The sequence below is a fragment of the Leuciscus leuciscus genome (genome assembly GCF_965113295.1).
Source record: "Leuciscus leuciscus genome assembly, chromosome: 5".
NCBI classification, from domain to species: domain Eukaryota; kingdom Metazoa; phylum Chordata; class Actinopteri; order Cypriniformes; family Leuciscidae; genus Leuciscus; species Leuciscus leuciscus.
The window spans coordinates 48,199,930-48,224,952 of record NC_138729.1 but is presented as its reverse complement, the minus strand read 5'-3'; the positions used below and the strand labels follow the sequence as shown (position 1 = coordinate 48,224,952).

Sequence of the window (25,023 nt, the reverse complement as noted above, 5' to 3'; positions counted from 1 at the left end):
ACATAAGAGAATTACAATTCTGTTAAGGATTTGTTGTTAGCTTATTAAAAAAAACATATTTTAAAAATATATATATCCTAACATGTATCTAAATATATCCTAAATATATTGTGTTCAAAAAAGCTTTTTTTTTTTTTATCTTAAAAAGTCAAATAAACAAACAAAAGATGTTTGGGACATCATAAGTAAGAGACTAAATATGTCTTCATCCCATCTAAAAATGCATTTAGAAGAATAAGATTTTAGATAAATAAAATAAAATGAAAATAACATACATTTAAAAACTAAGTAAAATAGTTGGGTTACACTTTATTTTAAGGTGTCATTGTTACAGTGTAATTAAGTACTGAGTAATAGTAAGCAACTACATGTACTTACTATAGGGTTAGGGTAGGATTAGGATTTGGTTGAGGGTTAGTTGCATGTAATTATGCATAATTTACTGTTATTACTATGGTAAGTACATGTAACATGTAACAAGGACACTAAAATAAAAGTGTTACCAATAGTTGGTTACACTATTTTAAGGTGGCGCAGTTACATTGTACTAATAATTAACTACATGTACTTACAATAGAGTTACGGTCAGGGTTTGGTTTAAAGTTAGTTACTTGAAATTATGCATAATTTACGGTCTTTACTATAGCAAGTACATGTACAGTAGTAACGTGTGACTACCTGTACGTCACCTTAAAATAAAATGGTTTGATTCACAGAGACGCAAATGTCTTGATCCAAATCTAAAAATGAAAAAGTTGGATTTCAGTATTTTGGGATTAGCTGTATTTTAGGACATTCTACCGTAATTTTAATTAGCCGAATTAAATAACAATAGAAGTCAACAGGGTATCCCCAATTACACAGAAAGGCACACATGTGATTATGTGTGTTTGAAGTAACACATCCACACATACGCTCCACCAGAAAGAGGTATGACCTTTAACCCAAACCAAAATCAGTATGCCACAGTCAGGCCTTATACACCTGTCAATCAAAACCTAGAGCCATCAATCAAACCCGCAGGGGTCTGAAGATAATGAGCGTACACGGGTGAAAAGAAAAAGATCAATACAACCGATGCAAGAAAGTGAAACTGCAATGGGCAGAAGAAAAGATAAGACAGGATAATAGATTAAGAACAGACAAAAGAGAGCTACAACTGTGTCTTTATCTGCTGGGCTTTGTCAACCGAGACCGGCCGTCTGAATGGGCCTGAACTCAATCAAAATCTCTTTTTCACTCTCTGTCACTCTGATGGTTGAATAAAACCCCTGAGGACAGAGATTTTCACACACAAAGAGACACTTTTCATTCCTTCACACAGCCAAATAATCACTGCGAATCTGTCAGAGCAGCCCGACTGCTCCGGAAATCTGCTTCCCGCTCCACATTCACAGCCTTGTGTACGTGTGTGAATCTATTATGAAGATTTAAAGGAGCCTAATGTCTATATACCACATCTGGGGAATGCTGTTGATTACCACAGACAATAATGTCGACTCTTCCCTCAGTTTGTAAAAGCAAATGGGAAACGTGCCTGCAGGGATGCACTTACAATGGAGACAAGCAGGTCAGAGGGTTTAAAGGCACAAATGCAAAGATGTATTTTTGCTCCAGCACTTGAAAGAAAAAATTGTAACGCTTGAAGTACTTTTGATTGTGTTACCCATGTAATTCCTATGGGTGGAGTTTTAAAAATGTGAAGAATCCAATTTTGGTTAAAGCACCAATTCATATTTTGAGTAAAAAAAATAAAAAAAAATAAAAAAGTTATTTGAACTGTAAAGTTTTCTAAAAATTCCTTATGAGCCGAGAATACTTTTTCTTATCGATTTAATTGTGTTTTAGAAATGTGGTGCACCTATGCTAAGTTTCTCCGCCGATACCGATATCTGATTATTCTGAATATCTGCCGATATCGATACTGACATCGGTAGTTTGATTTTCTTAAGGGAAAATAATCTCTGCCAACTAATGTAAACTATACAGGGAACCCTCTCATTTGGTACATTGTTATAATATTAGAGGTTAAAATTAACAACAGGGCTATTATATTCAACTGCTATTTATTTTCAGATATAATAATAACACTCAAATAAAAACTGAAATAAAGAAATTAGAAATTTGTCTTCATGACAAATTTATTCAAACCTACATTTATAACAGTAAAAAAGCTTGTCTTCAGTGTTTTTTTTATTATAGCTACACAAACTGTGAACATTGGATAACTTTCCTGAGGTAACCGCATATTGTTTACAAGCTGTTTTACTGACGTCTTTCCACCGTTGAAACACTGACTGGAGATTACATGAGACATGATTCATTTCAGTAAGTTGTACTGCATCTTTCAACATAACTTTTATTGTTCATGCTTGTTTTTCCGTGCAATAACTTGTATTAAAGTGGAAGTGGACCAATTGAACTGAGGCGCTACGGCCTCACGTCACGTCACATTTAAGAGCGTCAAACCGCCATTTATTGTTTGATTTTCGTGACAAAATGGACATAATTTGAAAGCTGAGACTTTGTTTCTTACCAGAAGTAATAAAGCACAAAGCTCTTTGCGATTACTGATGGGAGGCTCGCTACAAATATTGTTTGGTGTAGGAAATAAACGCAGATCTGGCAACCCTGGCTTGAACGACGGGTGATTCATAGGGTCAAACAGAGCCTGCTTTAACGTTGCTTTTTTTAACTGTTAATGCATTATTGTCACATTAACTTCGAAATTCAACACAAGATTTCTTCACACACAGTATGAGTTGCAGTCTGACACGTTTTTCCATCCTCTTTTATAGAGATTGACCGATAATCGGTTGTTCAGTTCAGTGTAGTTGTTATAATTGTCGAAAACAATCGGTTATCGAGCACATAAACATGCAAATAATTGGTATTGATATCGGTTATAAAAAAAAAAAAATCACTATCAGTCGATCTCTACTCTTTTGATTGACAGGATATAATCGGCCCTGATCATTGACTGTTTTTAAACAATTGGCTGATGCCCGATATAGAAAATAATTGCTTTTATCGGCCGATAACAAATACTGGCTGATACATCGGTGCATCCCCATTTTGATTAAACCACAAAAATTAAATCTTTCGTAATGAAATAAAATTCAATAAATAGTTATTTGAGCTGTAAAGTTGCCTAAAAAGTCCATTTCAGCTGCGACAACTTTTTTTAAGTGGATGAACTTCTGGTTATGTACAGTATTACATATTTTATATGTGAAGCTCCAATTTTGGTTAAAGCACCAACTTTAAAAAAAACTTTTTCACAAAAAAAAAAATATATATTTGAATAATAGTTCAAATAGATTTAAAAATAAAATAGTATTTGAGCTCTAAAGTTGTCAAAAGTTTTTACTGTGTGTGTGTGTGTGTGTGTGTGTGTGTGTGTGTGTGTGTGTGTGGTTTTAGAAATGTGATACTCTTATTTTGATTACACAGCCTTCCATTGTAACGGTATTGGTATAAACACACTCCTAATTAGAGCATACATGAAACATACATCTGCAGTCGTAACAGGCTGACCGTGTCTCTCGTTTGGTGATGTCTAAAATGCGGCCCTGGTTTCAGACCCGTCTGTTTCCATGGCTCCTAAGCGAGTTCAGCAACTGTCTGTTATGTAAATAAAGAAAATTCCACTCATATCTGGAATTAAACGGCGTCTGGAGTTCCAAGTGATTTTGACTCTTGGTAAAAACAGACTGGTCTACATTAATTAGCTGGTGTGGCCGTGATAACCTTGATTTCAACTTACTAGAAGCGATTAAAAATCGTGAGATGACATAAGTTTGCTGTAGGGTGATGAGACTGCAATTGCCTTTATCTGACACTCACACACAGGCACCAGAGGTTGCTAAAAGAACTTCATTTAAACACCCACAGACACCATATTAAGCCAGCAAACACCCACTGAACGCTGCTATTAACACACCGTGAGCATGAGGGATGACTGTGCAGAAGGTTCATGTGCAAACCATTGCTTTGTGTATATATATGCCGAGATGTAATTTACAAAGTCATCTTGAAACTCAATCACCTGACCCTGAACATTCCAGCAACCCCTCACACACACACACACCGCAGCCGCCACACTCTATGAAATATAAAATAAACACAGCACTTTCAAATAAACAGCAGAAGGAAAACTCAAACTTCCATTTCCATGACATGAGAGAAACAAGAAAGACCCTCTGGCCAACAGTGAAAACAGAGAGCAAAAACAAAAGGAAACAGAAAGAGAAAGAAGGGTTTCTACTTAAACTTCACTAATGCATCTTTCACTACTACCAGACTAAGAATTAGTGGGCGTACACACCGGACCTGCTCTTGTATATCTTGCAGTCACATGTGCCGTTGTTTGGTGAATTTTCACCGGCGAAATAGAGTCATTTTAATCAGAATCCACGTGATCGGGAAGATTTCCCCTCACAGATTTCGCAAAGGGTTCAATTTCTCCGCGTTGACCAAAGTTGTTTGGTTCGAAAGTGACTTCTGTGTGATCCGTTCCTCATGCACTGAGACACTATTGACAATATGCATTTTTTTCACAGAAATTTTGCTAATGTGAACGTACCTTTAGGCATGACTCATGGCAGAGTGAGTGTGTAACCACTTTAACCACTAATACATTCATTTGATATGATGGCTTATACATAAAAAAAATAATATTAAGGGCATACATTTACACTAAAAAAATTTTTTTTTTTATCTTACCACTAAAAAAAATAGTCCCTGACATATAAACTTACCTAGTTGAAGGTTATAGTCAGCTGCTATGGGTGCTGAAGAGCTGTTTCACATTAAAGGTAGGGCCGGCAATTTTCGGAGTGGCTAGCAATAGCAAGCTAGCTTTGAAAGCATGAGGTCCCACCCTCCCTAAAGAGTGCTTCATTCGCACTGAATGCAATGATTGGACGAACATTTTATGGTCCTACGCCTTCCACAGACGATATATAAATACATTTAGACCAACTTCACTTAGTTATTGCTATCAGGATGTGAAGAGACTTTCAATAGGGTGACCAGACGTCCCGAAGAATCCCAAATTCGGCCCTAATTGTCCCGAAAATTATACTAAAGCAAATTCTTGAGTAGTTATTGTCTGATAAAACATTAAAAACTGTCCGTGGAGGTTGAGTCGTCCTAGAGCCCCCGCCGGCTGCTCATTGGCTGCAGCATCTTTTCTGTTTCTTTTTTTGAAGTTCTGCAAAGATACCGTAGGCGCAAATTTAAATATGCATTGATAAGCGAGCTTGAAGCGAAGTTGCAGCAGCCGCGAGGACAGTGAATGTGCAAGGCAGCCAGTCGTAAAGAGTGATTGATTGGTCGCGGCACTGTGTGCAAAAAAATACTTCGGTCTAATGTCTGATGTCAGGTTATTTAGTTTTCTTATTTAATCACCGACAATTTAGTTGTGATAATAATTTTGGCATAAGGCTTATTAGCGTTAGGCTATAGCCTGAAAGGTCTGATTTACGCACTGTTACAACAGTCATTTATTTAAAATTTTTACAGTGACATTTGAGTTCATGATTTTAATTTTGCTTTTTTTTTTTTTGTGGCAGACTAAAGACTAATGACAGACTGTTGACCATCATGTGTCCAACAAATTCATCAGTCCATCCAGTCCATCATTTGAAAACTGACAATATACAGTGCCCTCCACAATTATTGAACCCCCTGGTAAATATGATCAAAATTGGCTGTAAAAAATAAATCTGCATCGATTATCCTTGTGATCTTTCATTCAAAAAATGTGCAAAAATCTAACCTTTCATTGAAGTAAAAGAATTGAAAGTGGGGGGAAAATCACATTATGAAATAAATGTTTTTCTCCAAAACACGTTGGCCACAATTATTGAAACCCTTTTATTAAATACTTTTTGCAATCTCCTTTTGCCAAGATAACAGCTCTCAGTCTTCTCCTATAATGCCTGATGAGTTTGGAGAATAACTGACAAGAGATCAGAGACCATTCCTCCACACAGAATCTCTCCAGATCCTTCAGATTCCCAGATCCATGTTGGTGCTTCTCCTCTTCAGTTCAGCCCACTCATCAGGTCAGGGGACTGAGACGGTCATGGCAGAAGCTTCATTTTGTGCTCCACAACAAATTTTTGTTTTGATTTTGATGTTTGTTTTGGATCGTTGTCCTGATGGAAGATCCAACCACGGCCCATTATAAGATTTCTAGCAGAAGGCGTCAGGTTTTGATTTTTTATCTGTTGATATTTGATAGAATCCACAATGCCATGTATCTGAACAAGAAGTCCAGGACCTCCAGCAGAAAAATATGCCCACAACATTAAAGATCCAATGGTATATTAAATTGTACACATGGGGTACTTTTTATCCTTGTGTTCACCAAACCCATCTAGTGTGTTTGCTGCCAAAAAGCTCTGTTTTAGTCTCATCTGACCACAGAACCCTGTGTTGTTTGAAGATCCAGTCGTGTCTGACAATTACATTTGCTGGAATTTGTTTTTGGATGAGCGAGGAGGTTTTTTTTAAAACCCTCCCAAACAACATGTGGGGATGTAGGGGTTGTTTGATAATTTTTTTTTTAGGCTTTCTGACCCTAAGACTCAACTAATCTCTGCAATTCTCCATCTGTGATCCTTGGAGAGTCTTTGGCCACTCAAACTTTCATACTCGCGGTGCATTAAGACAGTATAGACACACGTCCTTTTCCTGGCAGATTCATAACATCTTTAGTTGGTTATAACTTCTTAATTATTGCCCTGATGGTCAAAATGGGGATTTTCAATTCTTTAGCTACTGTCTTACAGCCACTTTCTAGTTTGTGATGCTCAACAATCTTTTGCTACGCATCAGAACTATATTCTTTGGTTTTACTCATTGTGATGGATGATTAAGGGGATTTGGCCTTTGTGTTTCCTCATATTTAAACTCCTGTGAAACACGAAGTCATAGCTGGACAGTTTCATGTTCCTAGTCCCCCTGGTGTACTAAAAAAGGTAAATATTAATGGGAATATACTTCAGAGATATTTTACTCGTAAAAAATTCTAGGGGTTTCAATAATTGTGGCCAACATGTTTTGGAGAAAAACATTTATTTCATAATGTGATTTCCCCCCACTTTCAATTCTTTTACTTCAATGAAAGGTTAGAATTTTGCACATTTTTTGAATGAAAAATCACAAGGATAATCGATGCAGATTTATTTTTTACAGCCAATTTTGATCATATTTACCAGGGGGTTCAATAATTGTGGAGGGCACTGTAATATGAGAACTTTTGAATTGAGATGTCCAAAAAGCAAAATTTACATGCATGTGTATATTAGAAAAACAATTATAAAATAGTGCAGACAGAATACAAAATGCATTCTTTGTTTAAGCCAACTTAAAGGCCTCAAGAAATCAAAATCTTCAGACAATGTCTGACAGCTTCAAAGTCATCTTAAAAAAAAAAAAAAGAAAAAAAAAAGAACTAATACCACTAGTGAATAAGTAGTAAGTCATTGCTGATGGGTTTTGGCTATTTAGAAAAAAAAGTAGGTAAGCCTTTCAGTGTGTCCTGCCCAAAATGTTCTGCTTTAACAGCGAATACTTCCACAAGAAATAAGCCATTTCACTGCTGCTAAACTCCACACTTCTCACTTTCTGTTGTGAAATCTGTTCATGATTACTGCATCAGACGCTTTCAGCACAAACTGAAATAAAAGAAGGCACGTAAACCCTCAGCTGGTCGTCCAGGTGGGGCGCTGGAACGAGGAATGAAAGGTGGGAACAGGTGTGTGTCCATGGACGGGGTCAATACTAAAGATAGAGAGATGAAAGAGACGACAGATTATAAAGGACTGAAGATAAAGGCATTAAGATGGACTGACACACAACACCTTCAAATACCAAATCCAGCTGCTTCTTTCCCATGATGCACTTGGGTTTGTGTGAAACAGAGAAATAGAACAGTTTCCCAAACTGGGGTTTTGTGAGTTGATGAAAAGCTAATAATTCAATCTTAAAAAATGTAAAATAAATAAATATAACAATATTGTGAAACAAATAAATGTACACAAAAAAAACACTAATATTTAAACTAAGTCAAGTTTATTTGTGAAGAGCTTTTCACAATACAAAATGTTTCAAAGCAACTTTACAGAAAACCATGACCATAATGTTTATAATATCTTAATATCTTCATGCCTTACAGTTGCATTTTGCAGATTAGAGCTGGGCGATAATATAGTTTACATTTTGCAATGATACAAGCAATCAATCAGTTGAGATTTGGTCACATGGGAGGCACAGATAAACGTATCATGTGACCATTAAATGACATCAGAGAACCGTGAAATTATTGCTAAATTATTTCAAATATTAAATCCAAATCTCAGGGGGTACTTCTAGCAAATATTAATGTCAAAGGTGTTTAGCTGACAAAAAAAAGTTTGTGAATCATTGAAATACTGTATAAAGCTAAAGAATGGACGAATGGTATGTTTTATATTTTATTTATTTCATCAAATGTGTATTTTTATATATGCAGTATATAGTGTCTATTAAATTGGAAAATTACTGCACAAACTGCAAAACAACTACCTGTTACTTTTCTCACTGCTGGTCAGGCTGGACCAATCACAGTCATTTGTGATTACCGGAAAAGAGTTTGCTGGGACGGATGTCACGTATCTTTAAAATGAAAAGTTATACAATATAATTATACATTTTAGAGTACAAAAATCTACAATAATACCAAAACGCCAGAGGTCTGAATGTGAACATGAGTGTTGCTCCTCATCATTAACCTCCGTTAATAATACACTCCAGCACAGGCTCCAGACTGACTACACACAGAGTGCTGTTCCTGAGTGTTACTCTATGCAGTACCGCTGTTCTCTATCATTAAAATGCCATTAATAAATCAAGAAAGTTCAGGCTCCAGACTGACTCACATACACAGACACACCTGAGCTGCATTCAAAATCCATTAAGTGTGTTATCACACAGAGACCGGAGGCTCATTCGAGCCTCGTTCTGAGATCATGAGTTCATGCAGGTGAACGCAAACACACTCTCAGCTCTCCGACCACAACACTGGAAACCCTTTGAACAAAGTCGTCATTATTCCTCATTTTGAGGATTCTGCAAAATATACACTACTGTTCAAAAGTTTGGGGGTCAGTAAGTTTTGTTTTTAAAGAAATCAGTACATTTATTTAGCAATGATGCCTTAAGCTGATTTAAAAAAAAAGACAGTAAAGTTGTTTTCAACATTGATAATAAGAAATGTTTTTTGAGCAGCAAATCATCATATTATAATGATTTCTGAAGGATCATGTGACTCTGAAGACTGGAGTAATGATGCTGAAAATTCAGCTTTGATCACAGGAATAAATTACATTTTAAGATATATTCAAATAGACATAGAAAAATAGACAATAATATTTCACATATTACTGTTTTTACTGTATTGTTGATCAAATAAATGCAGCTTTGGTGAGCAGAAGAGACTTTAATTTTTTTTTTTTTAATCATACTGACCCCAAACTTTTGAATGGTAGTAAAGTTTATGGCATCATATCTTAATAAAATATAATAATCGTAAAAATCTGGCTTGACAGTTTTAAACATAATTTTACAGAAATTATGCACAAAAAAAGAGTATAAGTTAATAATAACAGTCAATTATACAAGGAACTCAGAGAGGATGAAAGCAGCGTTCACCTCCATTGATTTTCAGTCTCTGCAGTTTTCATCATGTTACTGTGCAATTTAACAATTTTAGTGGAGAAAAAAAAAGCAGAGAAAAATGCTTTTCAATGTCATAATTTATTCCAGCCCACATAGGAATAATATCTAATCAGCTTTGGCCACTTTATGAGAACATTTTACTGGCGGAAAAAAGTCTTTCACAGAAATCTCCAGTTCATTCATACGGAACGTCCTGTAAAGCTTGTCTGCGTTAGCAACAGTAACCATGGGGGGGGCAGAGAGTAGTGAAGGGTTGATTAAAAAGCATGAAAACAAAGTGATAGAAACCATATATTTAGTATGTACAGGACGTGATGTAACAGCCAAGCATTCATGTCTACGCTTAGCCTACTTGCGTACCAAGCCAACGGTCGGTCATCGGCCAACGGTGAGGTTTCAAATTCTTCAGGAATTTTGGCCGATTTAGCTTGTTGAATTGCCATCCATCGGCGTCGGCGCCATCGGTGAGAGAGAGTACTCTGATTGGCTGTTCAGCTTAGCAGACGAGTCAGCGCACGAGAATACGAGCGAGTGATGAAAGCGAGCAAAGTCGTCAAGACGGCACAGACAAAAGGCTATTCTAATTTTACATCATCTTACCAGTGTAAAAATATTTTCATATTAACATATTAATTTCATATTATAATTGTATATTTCATATTCATATTCATATTCATATTTCATATTTCATATTCATATTCATATTTTCATATTTAGTTTTCGGTTTGTATCTGCAGTCCTAGTTTCGGTTTCCCTTTTTGAATGACGTATATAGATTACCGATACCTCCTGATGCAGACATCAGGCGCAGACGGCAAGTGCTAGCTGACAGACGCCTGTAGTTCTCTTGGTGTGTTCAAGCGCAGATATTCGGCTGAAACGCAGCCGACGCGAGGCGACAACACAGTCAGTTTTCGTCTCCGCTAGTTCTTTTACGTTGGCTTGGTGTGTCATGGCCTTTACACTATGTTTCAGTATGACTGTACACTCTGTATTGTGTTCCCACTTGGCATCAAAATACGTGACTAACAAAATTACATGCAAGCAAATCTCAGTTTCTCGGTATTGTGCCGTTTCAAACAAGCTTTTTTGTTTTTTTTATTCCTCTCTTCAACACCTCGGTCTTTCCCACACTCCAGAGATCCAGTGTGGCGCTGCATCTGCCGGCTGTCCGTCACAATCTTCTGGACTCCAGCCATCAAACCAACTGCAGCTGGACGGCCCATGATATAGTCTCCGTGAGCAACTTAAAGCAGAACATTAACTTTCAAGAGTGACTATGCTTGTAAACCTAAATCTAAAACACATCATTTCTCCAACAGGTGGTTGCTGACAGTAAAAAGACAAACCTATAACGGTCATTATTAATCAGAGCCATCGGAGAATAAACCTCAAAAACCTCCCAGGGAAAGAGGTGAGAAGGTGATGAGAACGCTGATGACAGGCAGAGCAGTAAAAGGTGAAGGAGTTTTTCCTCTGGGATGCGAGACATGCTTTCTTTCCAAGCCAAACAGAAATTGAGCGATTCAGAGAGGTGTGACTGAGGACTGAAGACATCCTGCGAAGACAATCACACAACCTCAAGACTCAAAGGGTTTGGCTTTAATTATTTTCTCACCTGAATCTTTAAGACTTTCTGTGTTTCTCACGCTGTCTGACCATAAATCACCCATCTAAATAAACCAATGTTGGTTGTGCTAATCTAGCTGGTGGACCGACATAGTAATGCTGTTCAACAGCGAATCTTCTTGGTGGAACTGGTTGAGTAAGAATGTATTGCTGTTTAGGCTTCTGGAAGTAGTTAGTTGCTGTTAGGGGTGGAACGGTACATGTATTCGTATTGAACCGAAACGGTACGGGCGTCACGGTTCGGTGCATAAATTTACACGGAGAAAACACGGTATAAAAATAAATAAAACTCACGTGCAAATTAATTAATGTAATGCGGAACTACTGTTAGATACGCGGGTTCTTTAGGGACACCTAATCTGTAGCCCCACCTCAGCTCTGAAGCAGGCTGAGATGTAAAGATTGCAATGCTGGAATATGTTGTGTGTGTGAGAGAGAGAGAGAGAGAGAGAGAGAGAGAGAGAGAGAGAGAGAGAGAGAGAGGCGCGGGCGCGATCTAAAAGTCGCAAAGTGTTTACTTATATTTGTGTGCGTGTGTGTGTGTGTGTGTGTGTGTGTGAGGCGCGGGCGCGATCGAACAGTGGAAACATTTTGTTTATACAGGACATCATTCAAACTGCAAAGTGTTTAAGTTACTGTTAATTAAAATTTTAAGGAAAACAAATATATTAATTAATTAATTTTCAATTCATTCAGGTACAATTACCAAACATATCTCAAGGTCTTTTTGTCTTTTTATTAATTTAATAAACTAATTATATAAAACTATTGTCAGTGCACTACAAATAAACTGGTTCTATGCCTTTACTTTATTAATAAAACTTATTTAAAAAATACAAGGCTTAAGTAATTTATTTTCCTTTGGTGGTCCAGCCTGAGACATGCACAATCCTTCTGCATTTTTGTTTTGCTTTTCCCTACATTGTACCGAACTCGTACCGAACCGTGAGGTCTGAACCAAGGTATGAACCGAACCGTGACTTCTGTGTACCGTTCCACCCCTAGTCTGAGGTTAGTCTCAGCCTCAAACACCACGGGCCGTTGGCTGAACGTCTGATGCATATGGCAGACAAACACTTCAAGAACTTCAAAGTCGTCATTTGATTGGTTGAATTTTCCAGGATTTCCAGGAGACGTGTGTGTCGCGTTCTTTAACGGTCCGTCTGGAGACAAAGCCGTCGTGAAGCCAAACCCCCTCATGGAAGAAGAAAGTCTTTACAACTGTGATAATGCGGGCTTATCAGGATCAACTAAACGCTGGATGTTTCAAAAGTAGCAATGTGAAGTTCGCGGCTCCATTGTAGCAGTATACTTGCACAACGTTCTTAAATGATTAATGTATTAGATGCACGGTCTGTTATCATAGGGACATCAACTTTATATTTTCACACCCCTTAATATGACCCGTAACAAAACAAACTGTGATTGTTTGTTTTGCATGTCGGTCAGATGTCCTCTTGGGCGATCCTTGGCCAATGAAAGCTGCGATGGAGTCCAGACCTTCTGCCATCGGTCTGGCTACGCGAGACTAGTCTGAGGTGGTCTACCATAGAGTTCTCAACGGGCCTGAAAATTACAACCCGACCCGACCCGGCCCGTGGCTTTTAAAGCCCGGACCCGATGTAACCCGACACATCAACATGAATTATCTGCCCGAACCCGGCCCGACGCCGCGTCGGAATTGTTTTTCTCATACACGTAATTATCATGACCAGCAGACGCGAATTCAAATCAACCTTTAATGTTCACGCCTTTTAACAATACAAACAACTGAAACAATAAACTTTAAATATATAAATAGGCTGTAGTAGCGACGGTGAATTCACCTGCGGCAAGTTTACTTTTCACCAACTCCATCCTCTTCTCCAGGCTAAAGGCGTGCACGCAGCGGCGTCTGCCCCCGCCCCTCTCCATGTTGCACGCAGCAGCCAGACTTTCTTTACGGTGAACAGCAGCGATGATTAATAAATGTTTTTGTTTTTTACTGAGCGGAAAAGATTAAGCCCGAGGTCCGACCCGACCCGAGTCATTTGCTTATATTTTCGACCCGAACCCGCGGGTCCCGTCGGGTTTGTCGGGCCAACCCGACCCGTTGAGAACTCTAACCAACTTGACCAAGATGGCTTACTAGGCAGTCCTGCTCATCCATCATCTAGACCAACCAATGAGCACAAATGACAAGCTAGGACCCATGCAAAAACAGCAAAAGGGCTGCAAGATTCTGATAAAAAGAAAGCTTCAGGTTTGCTGTGCTTGTTTATAGTGTTAATGACTTTTATATTGTCTGCTTTATTATTTTCAAATTTCCCTAGTCCTTAAACGATTTATTTATTGTTTATTTTTGTATCATGGTATTTAATTTTCTGATCTTGGGTTTTATTTGTGTTATGGTAATGGAGGTCTTTTATTTTGACGTTCACTCGGATATATTGCGCGTGTGCTCCAAACATTTCAGTACGGAACGAGACCCAGACATACATGGTCGTGGCGTCAAAGGTTTACGGTTTGCAAAGAGTTTAAAAGGATTTAGCACCTGGTTTAAATGGAGAAAATGGTACGGTTATGGACCACCTGTTATCATTATGTTGTTGTTTTGATTTGTCGTCTTGTTGTTTTGTATGATGTTTAGGTATGATGTTTAGGTATGTTTAAGTCATTAACCTTACTTATTTGGTTTTGATGTATATTTATTTCAAGGTTTATTCATTTTGGTGTTTTCTTTTCTTTTTTTGTACAAGCTCTTACATTGATTCTCAACGAGTCATGGTGGTGTAATACGTCTTTTGGCGTCCAACTGTGATCTTATCTGTGATGACGGACACTCAAATAAAGTGTGGGAATCATCAGTCAAAGTCAAAATCAAATGAGTCAATCATGCTGCGCAATTTGGCCAAAAATTATGAAATAATTATATATCAATATGACTACATAATAATAATAATAAAATCACTACTTCTATTACTAATACTAATAACAGCACTGTAAAATAAAAGTAATAATATAATAGTAACAATAATGTAATAATTACAATATGAAAACATTTAGCAACACATAATAATTACTATTGTAATATTTCACTGTAAAACAGAAAATCAAGTATTTAATAATAATTATTATTATAATACTTTTATTTTACAGCACAACTGTTAAATTACAATACTAATATTTGTGGCTGTCATAAAAAGTGCTTCTCATTACAAGTTTGGGAAGATGGTTGGCGGATGATCCCAAACGCGACCCAAACTCAATACACATGCAAAGTTGAGTTTGTGTGTAGCAGCATTTACTGTGAACCGAGCAGACGCCAAAAACACCGGCTCACAAGCTGCTCGCGTGTAAAAGAACACAGTGCTGCGCTTTACTCTGAAACAAGCAGCACATATACTGATTTAATTCAATGGATTTGATAATCACACTAAACCATATCATGATTTAGATTTTATTTCAATGAATCGTGCACCCCTAGTAGTTTCTACATTCCACAAGCAGTAGACCTGCATCCAAACACACACGAACATGCGAAGGCCTTGTCAAAAGGGCAGACAGGACGTGCTCATCATAGACAGACACACCGTTGGACATGCGTGAGTTTGTTTGGCGGCAGTGGGAGTGACGTGCAGGAGTGATGGAGAGGGTGAGATGCTGTGGACTGTAAATAAAGTCTGACAGAGACACCGCAGGCTCCTCTGCACTCGGTGGACAGCAGATGAGTTCATTGTGCGTCTGGGTGTTGGGAGACAGGTCTGGACCGTGTCTTTATGGGATGGAAAATGATGGGAATGGCTTCACTCTCTTAACCGCTCAGGAGGAGAAAGAGACAGAGTGAGCGCACACATGCTAACACAAAAAGGATAAGAGCAGTCAAGGCAATTTCCTTCACTATAGCTTAGATAAAGTTAAGTTAAGGTTAGTCAAATTTAGCTACGGTAAAATTTTACTAAAACACAGTGGCTCCAAGGAAAATTTGGACACTTAGATAAACATTGTTAAATTATAAATATTTATGTTTAAATAATATTTATAATTTAATCATCAAATTAAAATTTAAATATAAAAAATGCAAAATAATTTAATAAAATGTAAGTTATAAAATTCTAGATTTAATTTAATGATTTAATTAATATTATAAATACCATCATTTAAACACAAATATAATTTTTTATTAAATGTTTATATTATTATTATTTATTCTTTTTTTTTATTAAATTGATTATATTATTCATATTTAATTATTTACATTATTTAATTTATTAAATAAATATAGTATTCAATATCAATCAAATATATCATTGAATAAAATAACCTTTATTACAGCAAATACAAAAATTTGATTCCTTCAATACGCAATTAAACCTATTTCTGGAAGGCACAGTTATTGAATATTAATAGAAAAAAAAAGAAAAAAAAGTCTGTCTAGAAAACACACACACACACAAAAACAAGTGTGTGAGAGAAAGAGAGTCTGTTGTATAAATTAAACACTGAGTGATTTCAAAGCTGGACCTCCAACTGTGTGTAAAACAAGTGTTAGGCAGCTGAGAGTCTGGTACAAACACGACGGAACGAGAAACACACACAGCAACACCTGGCTGACCATTTGGTACATCTATGAGGTTTGTATAAGCCAACATACAGAACACCATAAAGCACATATACATACTAACAAAGAATTCAAACACGCTTCATAGGAGAGAAAACTCACAGATAAGATCTCATTAATCTCAATCACTTCTCCTAGACAGTGCTGTAACCGTCATAGACATCACCGGGGACATGTCAATGACCTATTATTAAACTTTTATGTCCGTTCCTCTCCCCAATCTGGCATATTTGATTGCCCCTAGATACCAATGAGACTAAATGGAGAGCAAATGGAAACTTTTATCCAAAGAAAAAGACTACAGTATCTCCTATAAAGTCCCAAATGAGATATTAATAATGGCCTCAATCCAAGACACCAAAGTCTGCAATGAACAATCAAGAGATCTCAATATGAACTCAAGTATTTCTCAAGAACAAATTATCTGCTATCCATATTTATTTTATAGCTCTATACTTTTGACTTTTGACTATTGACTCATCTATTTTTATTTCTCCCAAGGAAATTTTAGGAGAAACATCTTGGTACTTAAATGAAACAACTGAGAACTCAATTAAAATATCCAGAGCAACATCTGAGTGAATGTGAATGTGTGTGTGGTCGATCCATAGAGCAGAGACCAGCTGCATTACAAATCCTGCATTAGAAACACGCAGTCCGTAAATTTTCTGAAGGTTGACACTCACCCAAGCTCTCCTCCACGAGTCCCAGAAGTCCAATGACCAGCACGCAGACCCAACGCAAGCAAGTCCTCAAGAGATCCATCTTCCGTGTCTGCAACTCCAGGCAGGGAGCGAGTGAATCCCTCAGCTGTCTGCTCAACACACTCTTGAGTGAGTGTGTGTGTGTGTGTGTGTGTGTGTGTGTGTATGTGTGTCCGCTACAGAATGTGCGAAACTGCACACCCCACAGCAGTCTCAATCACGGCTTCACACCGACTGCCCAGAGAGAGAGAGAGAGAGAGAGAGAGAGAGGGAGAGGGAGGGAGAGAGAGGGAGGGAGAGAGAGGGAGGGAGGGGAGGGGATTATTCACAGTCTTACACACAGTAGCCTCAGTGTAGTTGGGCCAAACCCCGCCCCCACTTTAAGACCACGCACCCATATTTTCAAATCCCCCTCCCTTTGCCTTTTTTAACCAAACACACCAGTTGCATGGAATACTAGCATACTGTGTCCTGCATACTGTGCAGTATAAAACTTATTTTTGTGTGTGTGTAAAAATGTCTTAACTTTTGGCAGCCTGATCAAGTCAAGGTGTTAAAAATCCTATTAAAGATCGCAGGTTAAGTACATTGCATTGTGGGATACAGTATTCCAGTCGAGGACAGTCTGCATACTGTGCATACTACAAAAACAGACAGTCTGCATACTGTGCATACTACAAAAATAGTATGCATAGTAGTAAGACTGTGTGCTATTTCAAACAGCCACTATTTCATGCTTGTGATTTTGATTGACAGCTCAATTCAAATAAAAATGCATGGTTGATTAACATTTAAACTGGAGCGACAAAAACACCACCACAATACCATTGTTTCTGCAGTTAATGGTACTACAATACAAATGCAGAACAGGCTGTGCAGATCGGAACAATCCAAACACTTCAAGATAGGAGAGAGAGAGAGAGAGAGAGAGAGAGAGAGAGAGAGAGAGAGAGAGAGAGAGAGAGAGAGAGAGAGAGAGAGAGAGAGAGAGAGAGAGAGAGAGAGAGAGAGAGAGAGAGAGAGAGAGCACACTAAAACTAATAAACAAGCAAAACAATGAGAAAGAGGTCAAACAAATGAACACAGCTCCCTCTTACTGAGGCTTCTGGATAACCAATCAACCAGTAAATCTGTGAAACACACACACACACACATTTCTGCCAAACATAACGAGCTGTTATGGAGGTCATCTCTAAGCTTTGACCTGTGACTCTTCTTCCAATTTGTACTAGGTTGACCTTTAACACATATCAAACCCAGTCCAAAAAAAAACACGTACGTTTTGTTCCTACATAGGCCACATACTCATTCACGTTAAATATGGTTGTCACTTTTCTTCTAGACACTTCATCTTGTTCTAGAGTTCAGTTATCAACTGGAGTGGCAACCAAACATTCAGAAGGGCTTTTCACACTTGAGAAAGTTAACCCTGGGTCATTCTAAACCCTGGGTAAACGGAGACCTGGGCTATCTTCGCTGTCATTATACAGTACAAGAGCGGCCTCTAGAGGCCAAATCACTGACACCCTGTGGAGTTTGTTTTGACACGTGACACCGCAGGTACGGATTTAAAACACAGAAAAACGAAACAGTACGTGTACAGTACATGTTTTCATATCGTGACAAATGAATTAATTTGTTGACTAAATGCAGGATTGGTAGAGAAAGAACAGCTGTCAAGTCTGAAAGGACACAAACATTAGTAGGTCATCAAGCGGTTAAAACAATGTGACAAAAATACACACAAGACAAGTCTGACCCAAATGATTAATGTCACGATTGTTACCCTCTATTTGCATTCATTTATATCCAGCTGGTCACTTTTATGCATTCGTTAACCAGTGAAGTTGCACATTTAATGCTAGTGACATGAGAAAGCGTATTGTATAGTCATGCAGCCGACAAAAACACATAAACAAATCAGAAACGCATTCAATTTCAGTTCTTTTTTATCGTCTCTGTAATACATATTTTGTTATTTTGATTAGAAAACCATTGTTCAGAAATAGAAGCAAATAACATGTGAGAGTATAGGACATACAATATACATATGTGTCTATTTTCAATACTATGGCCTTTGTGTAGATATTTAAAGATTGCCATGGTGTCAATGCCTGGCATCTTTAAGCATGACTGTTTGGATTTATATGAAATGGTAACACTTAAGAATAAGTTAATCCACAATAAGAATAAGAATCCATTTCTAACATGTTTGAAAAAATGCTTAAGTATTGTTCCTTGCTAGAAATCTCCTAATTACAACAATTACTAATACATTTTTAAATTTTAAAGTTGTATCTGTTAACTTTAGTTAATGCACTATGAACTAACATGAATGATCAAGGTATAATTCATATATTAATATTTAATATTAATATTTATTTCATGACATCTCACGGAGTGTTTGACATGGTAATGATTATGACAATGTTGATTTTTGGTCTTGGTGGAACAGATCTGCTACGCTGCTTTTGAATGTTAAAGGGATAGTTCACTTTGAAATTAATTTTTGGTATGTTTTAGCTTACCTCAAGGGCATCCAAGATGTAGGTGTCTTTCTTTCCGCAGTAGTTTCAATTTTGATATTTTTAGGTCAAACCGTTCTTGTCTGTCAGTCATATAATGCAGGTCGATGGTCACTGTCTCAAAGAGCATGCACAGAGTCCAAATTAAAACAATTCCCCGTCGTCCAAATTAAACAATTCCCCATCGTAAGTACACATTGATGGCCTAAGACACGAAACGAGCGGTTTGTGTGAGAAAACGAACAGTATTTATATCGTTTTTACCGCTTATACACAGCCATGTCCAAGTGATCTGATCTGACGTGTACGCAGACTGGTGCATAGATATATACACTAGATGTCGCCTTAAAGACATTCATTCCAATGAACTGCCGTAGACAAGGCGACATCTAGTGTGTATATATCTATGCACCAGTCTGCGGCCATCAATGTGTACTAGAGCCCTGCACGGGCCAAAAACTCCAGCCCTAACCCGGCCCTGGCCCGTGGTGTTCAAGCCCTACCCGGCCCCAGCCCGACAACGGCTGCAATTTTTTCAGCCCGAACCCGACCCGACCCGACCCGAGACCAACATCAATATCACTTTAAGCTCTCTCTGACGCGCGCGCTCTTTGATGCGCGCTGTCTCTGCTACACGCAAACACGGCACATCACACGCTACTAAAAGGTAAACTTTTATTATTGGCCTGAAACATCACCAATCATGCCCACAAATATTGAACAGACTGTCCATTAAAGAGAAGCATAAGCATGCAGTAGAGAATATAGCGCTACGGGTTCCAACCGCAAAAATAAGTAAATAAACGGCCTACCTTTCTTTGCTTTTTAGTAACTGAAGAACAATGTTCAAAACAATGTTCAAAAATGAAGAACTCTTCGCCAACTGGCTAATGTTAAATAATATTAATAAAAAAACAACAACTTTTTTCCAACTTCTCCCTGATCCTCTGCATGGTCAACTGTCACCTGTTAATGCACGTGAGTGACGCGTGCCTATTGCATAAATAAATAACAATATTTCATACACATTATGTGACGTGTGCTCTGCACGTATATTATGGGCACAATGAAAGGAGAGAAGCTAAATAAGCCCGAGTCCGACCCGAGCCCGATCTGTAAAAAAAAAAAAATGGCCCGAGCCCGGCCCGAATGGGCTTAGCGTGTCGGGCCCCGTCGGGTCCCGACGGGCTTGCAGACCTCTAATGTGTACTTACGATGGGGAATTGTTTAATTTGGACGACGGGGAATTGTTTTAATTTGGACTCTGTGCATGCTCTTTGAGACAGTGACCATCGACCTGCATTATATGACTGACAGACAAGAACGGTTTGACCTAAAAATATCAAAATTGAAACTACTGCGGAAAAAAAGACACCTACATCTTGGATGCCCTTGAGGTAAGCTAAAACATACCAAAAATTAATTTCAAAGTGAACTATCCCTTTAAGTCTACTAAGTATGGGACTTGCTACTGCTATTACACACACAACACGCTGCTGTGAGCAAGTAAGACATGCTGCTGCTGTGCAATATAGCATACATGAATTACCTGTTCTATACATGAATTAGCAGTTCTCTACAGGTGGAGCTGGGGAAGGTGGAGGGTTTCTGAAAGCGCTGCAACTGCTACAGCAAATGCTGACCAAGTATTTGAAGGTTGAGCAACGAGCTCATTGGCTACTGATACAGCAGGAACCAATCAGCGGTGCCGTATAGAGAATGATGTGATTGCAAGCAGATTGAGTTAAGGTCCTATCAGCCTGCACCATCTAGAGTTTTAATGAATGAATGAGGCATTTATATAGCGCTTTTTATAGCATTTCAACATTTTCCTATTTACATGTTGTGATTTGTATAGTCACAGCGTGTACATATAACAAGGTCACATGAGACACAGCCATCTTCTAACCGTATACATACTGGGAACTACATTCTCAGAAGGCGAAGCACTGCTACTTGGGCGGAGTGATTTACTCCAACTCTGAGCGAACTCTCTGCTCCTCACCACGGGGCTTCTCTGGTGCTGCGAGCAAATCACTCCACAGAAGTAGCAGTGCTTCGCCTTCTGAGAATATAGTTCCCAGTATGTATACGGTTAGAAGATGGCTATGTCTCATGTGACCTTGTTATTCGTACACGCTGTGACTATACAAATCACAACATGTAAATAGGAAAATGTTGGCGTTATTTTGTCACTTATTGGGAGCAGTATGCTAGCTGGAGCCATTTACCTCCAGTCTTTGTGCTAAGCTAGGTTAGCGGTGGGTGCGTCAGACAGAGTTACGGCACGCACGGAGATGAAAATGGACTTATCTAACTCTGGGGGATACGGTGAATAAGCTGAAGTCCCAAAAAGTCGGGCCTTTAATGTTGTTACCTAATTGCTGCCAATACCTAATTTTACACGGTAAAAGTCACAATAAACAGCTGTGGTAGAATATGATGTCAGAATTAAATAAAAAAGAAGGAAAGTAATGAACCTTATGAACTCCTCGCTTCCTTTTGTTCACTCCTTGCTGATACAGTTAACTAAACTGCCGTGCTCTACACAGGAATTAGAGAACGAGTGAACAAGTCAACAATGAGGGAAGATTCCTGTGCTGGAGTCGACCCCGACTCTAGGGCTATTCAGAGTCAGGGAATCAACTCTTTTGGTGTCGAATCCCCATCACTCATTTTATGTTACTTTAAAATGTAAGGACGTAGCTCAGGGATTGGAGCAGAACTACAGTGTTTCTATTTATTTTCTGTCTGTTTATGAAGATCAAACGAAAAATCCAATGTATCAAATCAGCAAACACACATTCCCCACTAAAGCCATAATGGCACCGGCACCCTGACTAACACCCACCAATCCGTTCCATCTGTTACCCGGCCCACACAACAAACTCATCTTCCAAATGTTTGCTCCTGTTTTCACAGCTGACAGAAGCGATGCGTTAGTCTGTTATAGGAGCGTTTGTCAGCTTTTGGTTCATGTGAGTGTGTGTGTTTTGATGCCATTAGGAGAGGTGAGTGTGTTGTCGCTGCCATTATGTGGGGTCATAAAGCGAGGTGTTGATTGTCCAAATGTGGAGGTGTAAGAATAAGCAGCAAAAAATAGACCTTCAGCTGTCTGAACAACACACGCATGCTTTCTAATGCTGTGATCTCCTAAATAGCACTGAAACTAATAAAAGCATAAACAGTTTAAGCCTGTGGCTGCTCAGACAATGGCTCTGTTCCTAAACCTAGTGAACTGGCTTTGTAAATCGTATTTTAAGGCTGTACTCAAAGATATCTTGGGCAAATTGTAAGGGAGCATTGCATTTATCTGGGATTGCGGTGAAAACAATGCATTGCAACAAGCTCAGTGGGAAAATACACTTTCATACAATACAAGGTTTGAATTTTAAATGTAATTTAATATCAATCAATGTGATCATCAATCATATCAATGTTTATGTGGTTGTAACATCACATATGATGCAGCTCACTATGCATTGGAGCAGAGCTTCTGTGTGTATGTGTGTGCGAGAGAGTACCTCAAAGGTCAGAGGTCAGTGTAATGACCTGAAGAGCTTCAGCGACCTCACACCTGTTTGAGATCATCCGTTTGGTCACATACCATCACACACACACAATATACTCCAGTGTTGTCTGGACCAGTATTTAGCAATGAGCCACTGAACTCACAGCTATCAATAAGCAATGACACACAATGCAACGTCCAATTTGTGAACGAATCATTCATTTGAACTGTTTTTTTTTTATTCAATGATCAAAACAAGACAGTCTGAATTAATCCAAGCTATGTTCGGAATGGCATACTACTAAACTATTTTTACAGAATCCAGTATACTGAGCACGGTACACTCACTACTACAACATAAACAGGACACAACCAGACCACAATGCAGGGATACTAGAAATATTGTATCCCACAATGCAATGCACCTGACCTTCTTGCTTAACGTTTTGAATGCTAAAATGTGAAGTCATTTTTACATAAAATTGGACTGAAAATACAAAATACCTGTTTTAGTGCCAAAATTATGTCTGGGACATGCACATAAGTGATATACTATTGTTTGAATAATAAGAGGGTGAGTAAATAATAACTTCCCATTTTTGCATGAAAAAAATCTAAGTTTATCATCTAAATTTATCATAACCGTTTCAAATTAATGCACTAAATGCTTGTTGTTTTGCATTTTATTATTGTCTAGATAGAAATGAATCGATGGAAATGGTCAACGGCACACAGACAGTGAGGCAGAGCGAGTGAGTGTGTGTGTGTGTGTGTGTGTGTGTGTGTGTGTGTGTGTGTGTGTGTGTGTGTGTGTGTGTGTGTGTGTGTGTGTGTGTGTGTGTGTGTGTGTGTGTGTGTGTGTGTGTGTGTTTGCGGGCCGTGAGGGGAATGTGTTAGAGTTCAACATGGGTGAATGGAACATAATCAGCACATGCAGACTGCTCCACATTTATTCTGCTTAAACAAAGACAAACACGCACACACTTTCACACACTAACGAGGGCCACAGCGGCTCCGCTGCCACCTGGCTCATCCCTCCAATTAAGCATTCCCTAACGAGGTGCCAATTAGAGGAAAAGAAAGAATGATACAAAAGCAAAGGGTCGCAGAGGGCAGAAAACATTAAACAGAGAGAGAAAGAGACAGAAAACAAGGCAAGAGGAAGTAATAGCAATTACACATGACAAGACAGAACGCAGACAGAAATGTGTCTGTTTAGACTCTCTATTTGATCTATTTTTACTTTTTACACGTTATTGTCAGGAGTTTGAAGGGCAAATGTTTAACATTTGTAAAAGTGCTAAAAGTGGTCAAAGGAAGCCCCTATTCACATTAAATCTTTCTGGCAGTTAAAGATCATGGTGGTAACAGAAAGGTTGTGGGTTCGAAGTACTCTGGACAGAAATGTATGTGTGGTTGGGCTGCAACGATATTAAAATTCTGGGTGATTTAAAGGTACACTATGTAACTTTTGGTGCTCTAGCGGTTAATAAACTAAACTGAATGCGTCTTGCAGATGAACATTGCAGCTGGAGCTACTTCTCTCTGTTTATGTATAAGACGAGTCTGGGCTACTCCGCAGTGGTTGTCGTCCCGCCCGGTCTAAAAAAGTATGAATGTAGCCGCGTCTCCATTACCCTCCAAATTGTGCAAATTGAAATTGCGAATTGAAAATACGCCCAATGGAAACACGTCAATTTCACAAAAACTCCCATTTATCGCAAAAAAGTTTTTACGCTCGCATGAGGTGGTTTTCAGGCAATTCGAAAAAGAAATATTTCGCAAAACTGCAATGGAAACAGTTTTTGCGCATTTACAGGTCAGCTGACGTAGATGACGCGGTGTGTTTGGACAGAATACGAGACCGAGTTCTTTATTAAATTCATATAAGACAAAAGAATTACAGGAATAATGGATTCTAAACCTCAAATAAATTCCACAATCAAGACCTCGAAGCAGATATGAGGGAGAAACACCCAGAAACAGCTCATATGTGCCGCTCACAGGTATAATAAGGGTCGTTCCTTACCATTAATGCTTTGAAAACACACATACATCTCCTTCGATTAATAATAATGGCCAGTGCAGTGGCTGGGATTAGTACATAAACCTACCAACGTGCGTTGCCATGGTTTTTGGAATGACTTTACTTATCGCGAGAGGAAAAAATGAAGTTAATCCCATAACATCGGTTAATGGAAACGCCGTCATTTCGCAATAGTTTTTTGTCGACATTTAGAAAAAAATAAATCGCAAAAGTTTTGTGCAAATCTGTAATGGAAACGCGCCTTTTAACACTTACTAGTGAACCAGGATACGACAAAA

The 25,023-nt window shown here is 38.4% G+C and overlaps 1 protein-coding gene across 4 annotated transcripts in view; it reads right to left on the bottom strand.

The window, feature by feature from the left end:
* The window catches only part of bmpr1ba (bone morphogenetic protein receptor, type IBa), a 65,164-nt gene that overhangs the window by 16,178 nt on the left and 23,963 nt on the right, over positions 1-25,023 (bottom strand). For all 4 annotated transcript variants that reach the window (XM_082171127.1, XM_082171126.1, XM_082171129.1 and 1 more), the window contains one exon: positions 16,645-16,896. In XM_082171127.1, coding sequence (XP_082027253.1) covers positions 16,645-16,723 — 79 coding nt within the window. In that variant the 5' untranslated portion in view covers positions 16,724-16,896. The remainder of the gene's footprint in view (positions 1-16,644; positions 16,897-25,023) is intronic.